The sequence below is a fragment of the Gopherus evgoodei genome, chromosome 19, assembly GCF_007399415.2.
Source record: "Gopherus evgoodei ecotype Sinaloan lineage chromosome 19, rGopEvg1_v1.p, whole genome shotgun sequence".
Taxonomy (NCBI): Eukaryota; Metazoa; Chordata; order Testudines; family Testudinidae; genus Gopherus; species Gopherus evgoodei.
This window is the reverse complement of record NC_044340.1, coordinates 20780547-20794694: the sequence shown is the minus strand read 5'-3', so window position 1 is coordinate 20794694 and position 14148 is coordinate 20780547. Positions and strand designations below refer to the sequence as shown.

Here is a 14148-nt window from a genome sequence, read left to right as displayed (position 1 = left end):
CCATTTTTTCAGACTCCTGGCCCGAACACCTACTACACCTGGAAAAGGTCTTTGAGCGCATCAGGCAGGCCGGACTAACTGTTAAGGCCAAAAAGTGTCAAACAGGCCAAAACAGAGTGACTTACCTGGGGCACCAGGTGGGTCGAGGAACCATAAACCCCCTACAGGCCAAGGTGGATGCTATCCAAAAGTGGCCTGTCCCACGGTCCAAGAAGCAGGTCCAATCCTTCTTAGGCTTGGCCGGATACTACAGGCGATTTGTGCCACACTACAGCCAAATCGCTGCCCCATTGACCGACCTGACCAAAAAGACCCAGCCAAATGCAGTTAAGTGGACTGATGAGTGTCAAAAAGCCTTTACCCAACTTAAGGCAACACTCATGTCTGACCCTGTACTCAGGGCCCCGGATTTTGACAAACCATTCCTAGTAACCACGGATGCATCTGAGCGTGGTATAGGAGCAGTTCTCATGCAGGAAGCAACGGATCACAACTTCCATCCTGTCGTGTTTCTCAGCAAAAAACTGTCTGAGAGGGAAAGTCACTGGTCAGTCAGTGAAAAGGAATGCTATGCCATTGTGTACGCCCTGGAAAAGCTACGCCCATATGTTTGGGGACGGCGGATCCAGCTACAAACTGACCATGCTGCACTAAAGTGGCTTCATACTGCCAAGGGGAACAACAAGAAACTTCTTCGTTGGAGTTTAGCTCTCCAAGATTTTGATTTTGAAATTCAACACATCACAGGAGCTTCTAACAAAGTAGCTGATGCACTCTCCTGTGAGAGTTTCCCAGAATCCAGTAGTTAAAAAGTGTTCTTAAAATGTAGAAGTCTGTTAGTTATATACGTAGTAGTATATGTAAAGGTGCATGTGTTGTAGTAATCTGTTTATTTTAAAGTTCTAGAAGGAAATCGCCGCCAGTGAGCTTCCCCACTGTCTGCAATTTGGGGGGCGTGTCATAAACAGATAGCTAAGGGTTAATGTCTCTTTCACCTGAAGCACCTGACCAGAGGACCAGTCAGGAAACTGGATTTTTTCAACTTTGGGTGGAGGGAATTTTGTGTCTGAGGTCTTTGTCTGTCTGCCTGCTTTCTCTGAGCTTTGGAGAAGTAGTTTCTGCTTTCTAATCTTCTGTTTCTAAGTGTAAGGACAAAGAGATCAGATAGTAAGTTATATGGTTTCTTTTCTTTGGTATTTGCATGAATATAAGTGCTGGAGTGCTTTGATTTGTATTCTTTTTGAATAAGGCTGTTTATTCATATTTCTTTTAAGCAATTAACCCTGTATTTGTCACCTTAGTACAGAGAGACCATTTGTATGTATTTTTCTTTCTTTTTTATATAAAGCTTTCTTTTTAAAACCTGTTGAAGTTTTTTTTTACTGGGAAATTTCAGGGAAATTGAGTCTGTACTCACCAGGGAATTGGTGGGAGGAAGAAATCAGGGGGAGATCTGTGTGTGTTGGATTTGCTAGCCTGATTTTGCATTCCCTCTGGGTGAAGAGGAAAGTGCTTTTGTTTCCAGGACTGGGAACGGAGAGGGGGAGTCACTCTGTTTGGATTCATAGAGCTTGTGTCTGTGTATCTCTCCAGGAGCACCTGGAAGGGGGAAGGGAAAAAGAATTATTTCCCTTTGTTGTGAGACTCAAGGGATTTGGGTCTTGGGGTCCCCAGGGAAGGTTTTTCAGGGGGACCAGAGTGCCCCAAAACACTCTAATTTTTTGGGTGGTGGCAGCAAGTGCCAGGTCCAAGCTGGTAACTAAGCTTGGAGGTTTTCATGCTAACCCCCATATTTTGGACGCTAAGGTCCAAATCTGGGACTAGAGTTATGACATGGTGTGCAGTGGTGAGATAGAATCCAGAAGCCAGTAGGAATATTATATTTTTCTTTTCTCTGCTAGGGACTTTTTAGCAGAGAGGGTTTGGTTTTCAAAGAAACCAGAGGGAATTTTTTTTTCTGCTCTCTCTGGCAGTTTGTGGCTTGCATATTAAGCAAGAAGCCATTAAGGAGCTGTTACAGGTCTTTTGTCATGCAATAGCACTCCCATTAGGAGTCAAATACCAGCACTATACATGCAAATAAAGTGGTTTTTCTAGTTTACGCTAGAGGAAGAAAAGGAAATAAGCGCTGTTGCTAGGCAGACTTCAGGAGGCAACAGAGAACCTGCAGTTCTGAAGATAAACACCGGAGGGCACCCCAACACAAGAAAACAGAAACCATGTCTACCAAGACAAAAATGAGGCCGAAGAACAAATCAAAGAAGCTGAACACAGGTGACAACTGGAAAAAAGACAAAAAGAGGTGGAGCTGAAAGAAAAGGAAGAAAGCATCAAACTGGCAGCCTACCAAAGAGAACAGGCAGCCAAAGAGGCAGCACACAAAAGAAAACTAGAAGAAGAAGAGGTGGCCCACCGAAGGAAACAAGCAGAAGAAGAGGTGGCCCACAGAAGGAAACAAGAAGAAGAAGAGGCGGCCCACCGCCGAGACATGGAAAAACAACAAAAAGAGATGGAACTCCAGAGGGAAGCCCACCGACAGGCCATGGAATTAGAAAAGGCTAAGCAAAACACAGCCAACCCTAACAACCCTGCGCCAATTATCGTTCCAAAGCACAGGAAATTTCCTACCTACAAGGCAGGTGATGACACCGAGGCCTTCTTGGAAAATTTTGAAAGAGCCTGTCTTGGGTACAGCATCCCTGAAGACCAGTACATAGTAGAATTGAGGCCACAGCTCAGTGGACCTTTAGCAGAGGTGGCAGCTGAAATGCCTAAGCAGCAAATGAATGACTATAAACTTTTTCAAACCAAGGCCAGATACAGAATGGGGATCACCCTGGATCATGCCCGTCGGCGCTTCAGAACCCAAAAGTGGAAACCAGATGTGTCATTTCCCAAACACGCCTACTACGTTGGGAAAAATTATGAGGCCTGGATATCAGGACACAATGTTAAAACCTTGGAAGAACTGCACCTCCTCATACAAATGGAGCAGTTCTTGGATGGTGTTCTTGAGGACATAACACGGTACATACAAGATGGAAAACCCAAAAATCTCGCTGAGGCGGGGGAGATTGGAGCCAGATGGATGGAAGTGGCAGAAAGCAAAAAAGCTATGGTCAAGAGGAACGAATACCCCAAGGGGCACACTGACCATAAACCCTACAACCGAGGACAGCCAAAGACCCCACATACAACCCAAGTCAAGCCACAGATGCCCTATTCTTCCACCTCACCAGTCTCCAATAACTCACCTCGGCCCACTGACCCATCAGATGGAAGATGCTTTAAGTGTAATGAACTGGGACATATAAAGGCCAACTGTCCCAAGAACACCATGCGAGTGCAATTCATTACACCACCATCACACCAAAGATCCCCAGGCCTGGATGCCTCTCAAATATTCTTGGAGCGAAGGGAAAATTTGAGAGTGGGCGGAAAGAAGGTTACTGCGTGGAGAGACACGGGGGCACAAGTGTCAGCTATCCACCAATCCTTCGTAGACCCCAAATTCATCAACCCAAAGGCCAAAGTGACAATTTACCCCTTCATGTCACAAGCTGTAGACTTGCCTACAGCTGAACTGCCTGTCCAGTACAAAGGCTGGTCAGGAATGTGGACTTTTGCAGTCTATGACAATTATCCTATCCCCATGCTACTGGGGGAAGACTTGGCCAACCAGGTGAAGCGGGCCAAGAGAGTGGGAATGGTTACACGTAGCCAAACCAGGCAAGCTTCCAGACCCATTCCTGTTCCTGAGCCTATCCACAGAGGCCCCGTCTGTGTTACCAGAGACCCAGACAGAGGTAGTGGACCCGGATTCCATGCCAACCACTGAAACAGCCACAGCACCTCCAGTCCCAGGCCCGGAACTGGAACAGCAACCAGCACCAGCAATTGCAACCCCATCTTCAAACTCAATGCCAGTGGGCGCCAGCGAGCCAGAACTGGCAGAAGCAACAGACAGCGATACCCAAAAGGCTCAGCCAGAGCCTGAAATGCCCTCAGGTGCACCAGCAGAGAGCGGTTCACCAGCAACGGAAACAACCCCATCACCTACATCGCTTCCAGAGGGACCAAGCCCAAGTCCACAGTCTGAGGAAGAACTGGTAACCCCAGCCTCAAGGGAACAGTTCCAGACTGAGCAAGAAGCAGATGACAGCCTTCAGAAAGCGTGGGTGGCGGCACGGAGCACCCCACCGCCTCTCAGCTCTTCTAATCGATCTCGGTTTGTAATAGACCAAGGACTTTTATACAGGGAGATTCTTTCTGGTGGACACCGGGAAGAATGGCAGCCGCAAAAACAGTTGGTGGTTCCAACTAAGTACCGGGGGAAGCTCTTAAGCTTAGCCCATGATCATCCCAGTGGCCATGCTGGGGTGAACAGAACCAAGGACCGGTTGGGGAAGTCCTTCCACTGGGAGGGGATGGGCAAGGACATTGCCAAGTATGTCCGGTCTTATGAGGTCTGCCAAAGAGTGGGAAAACCCCAAGACCAGGTCAAGGCCCCTCTCCAGCCACTCCCCATAATTGAGGTCCCATTTCAGCGAGTAGCTGTGGATATTCTGGGTCCTTTCCCAAAAAAGACACCCAGAGGAAAGCAGTACGTACTGACTTTAGTGGACTTTGCTACCCGATGGCCGGAAGCAGTAGCTCTAGGCAACACCAGGGCTAACACTGTGTGCCTGGCCCTAACAGACATCTTTGCCAGGGTAGGTTGGCCCTCCGACATCCTTACAGATTCAGGGTCTAATTTCCTGGCAGGGACCATGGAAAAACTGTGGGAAACGCATGGGGTGAATCACTTGGTTGCCACCCCGTACCACCATCAAACCAATGGCCTGGTGGAAAGGTTCAATGGAACTTTGGGGGCCATGATACGAAAATTCATCAACGAATTCTCCAATAATTGGGACCTAGTGTTGCAGCAGTTGCTGTTTGCCTACAGGGCTGTACCACATCCCAGTTTAGGGTTTTCACCGTTTGAACTTGTGTATGGTCACGAGGTTAAGGGGCCATTACAGTTGGTGAAGCAGCAATGGGAGGGGTTTACGCCTTCTCCAGGAACTAACATTCTGGACTTTGTAAGCAACCTACAAAGCACCCTCCGACACTCTTTAGCCCTTGCTAGAGAGAACCTAAAGAATGCTCAGGAAGAGCAAAAGGCCTGGTATGATAGACATGCCAGAGAACGTTCCTTCAAGGTAGGAGACCAGGTTATGGTCTTGAAGGCACAACAGGCCCATAAGATGGAAGCATCATGGGAAGGGCCATTCATGGTCCAAGAGCGCCTGGGAACTGTGAACTACCTCATAGCATTTCCCAATTCCTCACTAAAACCTAGAGTTTACCATGTTAATTCTCTCAAGCCCTTCTATTCCAGAGACTTACAGGTTTGTCAGTTTACAGTCCAGGGAGATGATGCTGAGTGGCCTGACGGTGTCTACTACGACGGAAAAAAAGACGGTGGCGTGGAAGAGGTGAACCTCTCAACCACCCTGGAACGTCTGCAGCGGCGACAAATCAAGGAGCTGTGCACTAGCTTTGCCCCATTGTTCTCAGCCACCCCAGGACGGACTGAACGGGCATACCACTCCATTGACACAGGTAATGCTCACCCAATCAGAACCCCACCCTACCGGGTGTCTCCTCATGCCCAAGCTGCTATAGAACGGGAGATCCAGAACATGCTACAGATGGGTATAATCCGCTCATCTACCAGTGCATGGGCATCTCCAGTGGTTCTGGTACCCAAACCAGATGGGGAAATACGCTTTTGCGTGGACTACCGTAAGCTAAATGCGGTAACTCGTCCGGACAACTATCCAATGCCACGCACCTATGAGCTATTGGAGAAGTTGGGACGTGCCCAGTTCATCTCTACAATAGACTTAGCCAAGGGGTACTGGCAAGTACTGCTAGATGAACCTGCCAAGGAGAGGTCAGCATTCGTCACCCATGCGGGGGTGTATGAATTCAATGTCCTTCCTTTCGGCCTTCGAAATGCACCCGCCACCTTCCAGAGGCTGGTAGATGGTCTTCTAGCTGGACTGGGAGAATTTGCAGTTGCCTACCTCGATGATGTGGCCATTTTTTCAGACTCCTGGCCCGAACACCTACTACACCTGGAAAAGGTCTTTGAGCGCATCAGGCAGGCCGGACTAACTGTTAAGGCCAAAAAGTGTCAAACAGGCCAAAACAGAGTGACTTACCTGGGGCACCAGGTGGGTCGAGGAACCATAAACCCCCTACAGGCCAAGGTGGATGCTATCCAAAAGTGGCCTGTCCCACGGTCCAAGAAGCAGGTCCAATCCTTCTTAGGCTTGGCCGGATACTACAGGCGATTTGTGCCACACTACAGCCAAATCGCTGCCCCATTGACCGACCTGACCAAAAAGACCCAGCCAAATGCAGTTAAGTGGACTGATGAGTGTCAAAAAGCCTTTACCCAACTTAAGGCAACACTCATGTCTGACCCTGTACTCAGGGCCCCGGATTTTGACAAACCATTCCTAGTAACCACGGATGCATCTGAGCGTGGTATAGGAGCAGTTCTCATGCAGGAAGCAACGGATCACAACTTCCATCCTGTCGTGTTTCTCAGCAAAAAACTGTCTGAGAGGGAAAGTCACTGGTCAGTCAGTGAAAAGGAATGCTATGCCATTGTGTACGCCCTGGAAAAGCTACGCCCATATGTTTGGGGACGGCGGATCCAGCTACAAACTGACCATGCTGCACTAAAGTGGCTTCATACTGCCAAGGGGAACAACAAGAAACTTCTTCGTTGGAGTTTAGCTCTCCAAGATTTTGATTTTGAAATTCAACACATCACAGGAGCTTCTAACAAAGTAGCTGATGCACTCTCCTGTGAGAGTTTCCCAGAATCCAGTAGTTAAAAAGTGTTCTTAAAATGTAGAAGTCTGTTAGTTATATACGTAGTAGTATATGTAAAGGTGCATGTGTTGTAGTAATCTGTTTATTTTAAAGTTCTAGAAGGAAATCGCCGCCAGTGAGCTTCCCCACTGTCTGCAATTTGGGGGGCGTGTCATAAACAGATAGCTAAGGGTTAATGTCTCTTTCACCTGAAGCACCTGACCAGAGGACCAATCAGGAAACTGGATTTTTTCAACTTTGGGTGGAGGGAATTTTGTGTCTGAGGTCTTTGTCTGTCTGCCTGCTTTCTCTGAGCTTTGGAGAAGTAGGTTCTGCTTTCTAATCTTCTGTTTCTAAGTGTAAGGACAAAGAGATCAGATAGTAAGTTATATGGTTTCTTTTCTTTGGTATTTGCATGAATATAAATGCTGGAGTGCTTTGATTTATATTCTTTTTGAATAAGGCTGTTTATTCAATATTCTTTTAAGCAATTGACCCTGTATGTGTCACCTTAATACAGAGAGACCATTTGTATGTATTTTTTCTTTCTTTTTTATATAAAGCTTTCTTTTTGAGACCTGTTAAAGTTTTCTTTACTGGGAAATTTCAGGGAAATTGAGTCTGTACTCACCAGGGAATTGGTGGGAGGAAGAAATCAGGGGAAGATCTGTGTGTGTTGGATTTGCTAGCCTGATTTTGCATTCCCTCTGGGTGAAGAGGAAAGTACTTTTTGTTTCCAGGACTGGGAACGGAGAGGGGGAGTCACTCTGTTTGGATTCACAGAGCTTGTGTCTGTGTATCTCTCCAGGAGCACCTGGAGGGGGGAAGGGAAAAAGGATTATTTCCCTTTGTTGTGAGACTCAAGGGATTTGGGTCTTGGGGTCCCCAGGGAAGGTTTTCCAGGGGGACCAGAGTGCCCCAAAACACTCTAATTTTTTGGGTGGTGGCAGCAAGTACCAGGTCCAAGCTGGTAACTAAGCTTGGAGGTTTTCATGCTAACCCCCATATTTTGGACGCTAAGGTCCAAATCTGGGACTAGAGTTATGACAGCTGGACACTACAGGGGAACGATTCTGAGGAGTTCGGAGACTGGAGTGCACCAAGGGCTGGCAGAGCCCAGAGGAGAGTGCTTGAGTGACTGAAGGCGTGTCAGCATCAGGGAGCTGCTACAAGACAGCCTGCCTCTCACTGAGCTGGGGGGGTAACAGGGGAACTCTCAGTTCCAGGCACCCTGAGAAAGCGTCAAGTTATCAAACAGGCTAATATTCACTGGTGTGGTTAATAGTGAATGTCACATGAGACACAGGAGGTGACTGCCCCTCAACTCGGCACTGGCGAGGCCTCAGATGGAGTGCTGTGTCCAGTTCTCGGCACCACACTAAGAAAAAAGTGGATAAAATGGAGGAGTCCAAGGAGAGCAACAAAAATGATAAAAGGTTTAAAAATGTGACCTATGAGGAAAGGTTAAAAAAAACTGGGCATGTTTAGTCTTGAGCACAGATGACTCAGAGGGACCTGAGAACAGTCTTCATATACATTAAGGGCGGTTATAAAGAGGGCAGTGATCAGATGTTCTCCATGTTCACTGAAGGCAGGACAAGAAGTAATCGAGTTAATCTGCAGCAAGGGAGATAAAGGTTAGATACTGGGAAAAGCGGTCTAACTCTAAGGGGAGTTAAGCTCTGGAATAGGCTCCAAGGGAGGCTGTGGAATCCCTGTCACTGGAGGGTTTTATGAACAGGCTGGACAAACACCTGTCAGGGATGGTCTAGGTTCACCTGATCCTGCCTCAGAGCAGGGGACTGCACTCAATGGTCTCTTGCGGTGCCTTCCAGTCTGACATTTCTCGGATTCCCCACAGCACTGTTCAGGAAGATGCTTCTTGGTCTGCTCAGCACACTGCAAGGAGCATATTTAACAGAACCAGCACAAACACGACCCAGAGGCCGAGTGCAGAAGCAACACTGAAAGTTTTAAACAGAGAACCTGAAGCTTCTGACAAGGTTCAGCTCCCTGGGTAACCTTCAAGCTCATGCAGCCTGACCGGGCTTTGACGTATAACTGGACACATTCCCCGCTCCTAAAAGCCTTGTTCTGAAGTACCTGGGAATTCAGCATGTGGCACTCCTGGAGTAACCCCATGTGCCCTGATGCTCCAATTTCCAATTCTATCACTGCCACTTAGCCTAGGCTTGAACATCTGCCACCCTGTAAACCACTGAGCACAGAGAAGGATACTTTACCCAGGTTTACAAGCTGAGAAACAGGTGCATATGCTGAAAGCTACATTTGTATCAGATCACAGCTCTTCCCACTGGACTAGGAGGAAAAGGCTCCCTGCTCTATGCTAGAACCACCAAGAGCTTTACCCAGACACAGATGCACACACTGCACATACACGCCAAGGATTTACATCGTGTCCATAAGCAGCGTTTATAGCAGAATGTTATTGTCCGTGAGATGCACAGACTGTCATGCGCAGCATGGAGCCTGAGGAGGTAAAACGAGTCCCTCATTCTTCTCCACCCAAAAATCCCAGCCCAGTCCCCTGGATCCAAGACGTTGGCAAAGTGACACCAGTCTCTTTTCCACGGGAGACACAGTGGCTTGCAGACCCCTCAGGATCACGGGGATGGCAGACAGTGGTACAGCACAAGCATGGGGTCTCCAGCAATGAGTCACAGCAGGGGAAGGTTTGGGGGCTGCAGGATGAGTTAGAGTATTACCAGAGGGACTTCTCTTTCTGCTGATGAAGCACTTGAGCTTCTTCCTCCTCCTCTTGCCTCAACTCCTCCTGGAATCGCCGAACCCTCTCCTCCTTGGCTTGCAGCAAACGCTCTTTTTCTTGCTCCAGCTCCTGCTCCTGCTTCCTGGCTATTTCGTTCAGGGATTCTGCAGAAGGCCAGTTCAAGGACACCACTTGCTTGATTTCCTCCCCAAGTTGTCTGCCAGAAAATAAAAAAGCTGTCTTTAAAACAGGATAACGAAAACTGGCTAATGCAGTGAGAACAGTACCACTCCACCTACCCTGCAAGGATCTCAAAGCCATGTAAAACGCCAGCTAAGGGGATACACAGAAAGCACTGCCCCTACCACTGGTATGTAGCTACCTCTGGAGTGGAGCACAGCAGCTGCTGACCAGCTCTGCACGACAAGGGATGAAGAAGGGTGGTGTAGATGGGTGCAAGCACTGGGGTGGGGTTGGGGGTGGGGGAGAAATGGAATGTGCTTCACCTCACAACTTATCCTCTTGATGTTCCTCTGAGCATGCCTGGAGAACTGAGCCACCCCAACACTCTTTATACAATTACACCACTTGCCTTGTCTCCAGTTGGGACTGCAGGGGGAAGTCAGGGAGGCAGCATGTCATTACCAAGTTGGAATTTAACCAGCAGCACAGCAGGGTTAATACCACAACTCTTACAAAGAGAGTTGTCAAAAAGTACCAATGACATGCAGCCAGGGCATGAGTTTTATATTTCCTTCCAAAGACAGCACCTCCAGCAAGAGTCCCCAAGCACCACTGATTGAATCCAATACTGAAGACAGGGAAGGACCCCTCCTCCTGTAGCATCCTTGGATATCGCCTACTCCTGTTCTGTACTGGCCCATCACCACTTTGCTTGCAAGATGTGCCAGAACCTCAGTGCATGAATGTCAGGCTGGGGGAAAAGTGCTTGGTGACAATGGAGCCACAATTGACGCTTCCAGGTACTACTGGAATACAGACAGTAAGGAGTTACAAGGGAAGAGGCAGAGTCTCAGCACGGCCTGGAGAACAATGGGCTCACTCTGAAAGGCCAAATGCACTAAGCAGCAGTCTGATGCAGTGACTATAGTATGACAGCGTATGTTCTATGGGCTCGTTGGGCCAGGGCTCGGAGAATGGCTCACGTAGAGCAGCAGCAGGATTTGGCAGCTGCCTTTTGTTTCCCTATAGGCCAGAAAGGTCTCAGCTGAATGGGCAGGAAAACAGACTAACCTCTGGGGAACAATTATTCTGTCGTGAAAAACAGACCCAAAGAATACCTCTAGCATATGCAGGAAACAGGGCAGTGGCTAAGCCTCACAGTCGGCTCAGGCAGCAGGGAGGATGGGTAAGCAGAACTCCAAGTGGAACACATGTCTTCATAAGGCAGGCCAAGGCGCCCTTCTGTGGCAAGCTACAGCCAAACAGGCAGCCTGCCTCAGCTTCCCTCCTCCACAGTCCCCATAACATCACACAAACTCTCTTGCCTCAGAAACACCCCTCCTGGGAGCCAGCTTATTACTAAAACATCACGCAAATGGTCTGTAACAAAAGCCCCAAAACCAGACCATTTGTCACCTCCAGTGCACATAGTCCTTAAAGTCCCACAACAACTAGTCCATTGACTTAGCACTTACTGCACTCTGCCCTCTTCCACCACACCCAGGTTCTTCTTCGGTTCTCTCCTGTTCTTCTGCCAGGACAGCTGGACTGCAATGCACTCTTCCCAGTGGGAACCCCTCAGTCTCTCTGCTGGGAGATCATCCACACCAGGGAGCACCCATCACATCCCTGGGCCCCCACACTGATCCGCTGGGTCCAGCTCTCCGGTGTGGAGAGGGCAGTGGATAAGCCCCTCCGCTGCTTGCCGGCTGTCAGCCCTCTCCGGCCGTCAGCTACAGCTCTTTGGCTTACAAGTGAGCTAGCCCTCTGCTTTTTCGCTGCCTTCAGCACCAGCGCTCCAGTCCTTGTCTCAGCCTTGGGGAGGTCAACAGGCAAACCCCTCTCCTGTCTTCAGCTTTCCCCCAGGAACCTCCTACAACTCTCTTCGAGGACCTCCTCCCTCTCTGATTCACCCTGATCCTTTATAGCCCCAGGTGCTGCCATGCCCACTTAACTGGCCAAATTCAGAGCACCTGGGCTGGCACAAGGCCGCTGGACCTTCAGCTAAAGGGGTCAAAAGAAAACAAGAACAAAGAGAAAAGCCCATGAATGCAAAACCTTGCCCCTCCAGTTCGGTAACCTGTACATGAGGTTGGCAAAGTTGGCGCCAGCCACTGAGCTACTCCAGCCATTATGGTTCTGCCAAGGGCAGGGCCGCCCGGGGGGGGGGCAAGAGGGGAAATTTGCCCCAGGCCCCAGGCTCCGCATGGGCCCCCACGAGAGTTTTTCAGGGCCCCTGGAGTGGGGTCCTTCACTCGCTCGGGGGCTCCAGAAAACTCTTGCGGGGCCGGGCCCTGGAGCTTCTTCCGCTACTGGTCCTCGCTGGCGGGGGAGTCCTTCCGCTCCGGGGGGGAGGACCCCCCGCCATCGAATTACCGCCAAAGCGGGACCTGCCGCCGAAGTGCAGCCGAAGAGCGGGCTGCACTTCGGCGGCGGGTCCCGCTTCGGCAGTAATTTGCCGGCGGAGGGCCCCCACCGCAGGTCTTCGGGGCACTTCGGCGGCGGGTCCCAGAACGGAAGGGCCCCCCACCACCGAACAGGGCCAGCTCTAGAATTTCGGCGCACGGGGGGCGCCCTGTCGCTTGCCGGTCCTGCGGCTCCAGTGGACCTCCCGCAGGCATGGCTGCGGATGCTCCACCGGAGCCACGGGACCAGCGGGAGGTCCACCGGAGCCGCCTGCCACCGATGGCCCCAGGCCCCCGGAATCCTCTGGGCAGCCCTGGCCAAGGGACCCAGATCCCCCAACCAAAAGTACACAGAGGGCTCCTTGCCAGCTCACGATGCAAAGCCAACCCTCTCACTGGCCAGGTGACACTGTGGGAGGAGGCCTCAGGTCACAGGGGATATTAGAAAACAAGCAGGAGGTTTGATGGGACTACACCAGTGCTACAGAGGACAGGCAGAAGTCGATTAACTGAAGTGCCAGACTAATTCAGACAAGGGTACGGGAAACATCTCAATGTTCTTCCTGATCTCTGCCATGCCCGATTTCTAATCTGGTTTGCTTGTTCAGCAAAGTCCCTGGTACAGGTAATTAACTAGTCAGTGATTTATCTATAACCCTGGGAGAACACTCGAGGTGAGGACCTCAGAGGAAGCTCGGGGCTCTGAAACTCAGGCTTCTTCACTCAAGTGGAATGAGAATGCATTCAGACAAATGTTACGCAGAGAGAGGGATGAAAAAGCTCCAGCTTGGCCTGGATTGTGACCAAAGGTAGCTTTCTTGCTTGGGAACCAGCAAGGACACACTGTTCAGCTATCACTGGGCACAGCACCACAGCAATGCCTCTAAAAAAAACCATTAAACCAAACATGACAGGGACTTGGGAGAGCTGGATTCTAGTCCTGGCTTCACTGCTGCCATGCTGAGTGACCTAGGAAAGCAGCTTCCCCTCTTCACGCCTCAGCTTCTCCAACAGACACACAGCACAGCCTCCTTGGTGGAAAGGGTAAAGATCAGCCTTGGGATACTGAGGATATCTAAGTGACTGCTTTCCTCCCTGCACCACCCTCCCACAGCTGCGGGGCTTCTGATGGGAATACCTACATTGAAACACTAGGGGAATGGAGGCCATAGGTTCTCCCCTTCTCATCCAGCCACCACCTGAATTTGCTGATCTTCACAAGGACCCCGTGGTCCTCAAGATTGCGCAAAAGATGGCAAGGGAGAAGAGTTTCTCCTTCGCCTCTTTAAGCCAGGAGAGCACCAGTGTCTGGATGATGTGACCTTTCACCAATTCTGGCAGCAGCACCTTCCCACTGTGCGAATATAGAAAGGCCACATGTCATGACAACGCATGCTTGTATGGCCACATGTTCAAAAGAGCCCAACAGCCAAGGACTTTGGAAACTCTGTCTCGCTCTCTTTTCCAGCCTATGCAGTGGGCTCGTGTTTATAGTTAAAGGAAGATGAGCTGTGGCATGAGTTAGAAGGAAGTCTGCTTGTAAAAGGGAAAAGCTGAGGCTTCCCCACAAATATTCTGGTGAATAGCAGTCATGGGGATGGAGGGAGAAAAAGGAAAGAAAAAAAGAGAAAGAAGTCAAGAGTTCAAAAAGAAAATGTAATTCGGTAATAACCCTGCTTGAGCTTACCAGGTCAAAGCCAGGGCTCTTCAAATACACAAGAACCGTGCACAAAAATGGCACTCTTTCCACTGCACCTGTATGTTCAGAGAGAGCTCTGCCTTCTCTTCATTTGGTTAGTCACCTGATTCTCTAGTCTGCACGCATTCCCATAGTCTGCAATGGGAACATTGTTTATACCGGGACTGGTGATTTTACTCAACCAGCTTCACCCCTTCACCAGCTAAAGCAAACCAGGCAGTGTCTGGCTCAAACGAACATGCTACTTGTGGATGAGGTGT

At 49.7% G+C, this 14148-nt stretch overlaps 1 protein-coding gene across 9 annotated transcripts in view; it reads right to left on the bottom strand.

The window, feature by feature from the left end:
* Window positions 1-14148, bottom strand: part of CEP164 (centrosomal protein 164) — a 124313-nt gene that overhangs the window by 70413 nt on the left and 39752 nt on the right. For all 9 annotated transcript variants that reach the window (XM_030538626.1, XM_030538627.1, XM_030538628.1 and 6 more), the window contains one exon: window positions 9600-9818. In XM_030538626.1, coding sequence (XP_030394486.1) covers window positions 9600-9818 — 219 coding nt within the window. The remainder of the gene's footprint in view (window positions 1-9599; window positions 9819-14148) is intronic.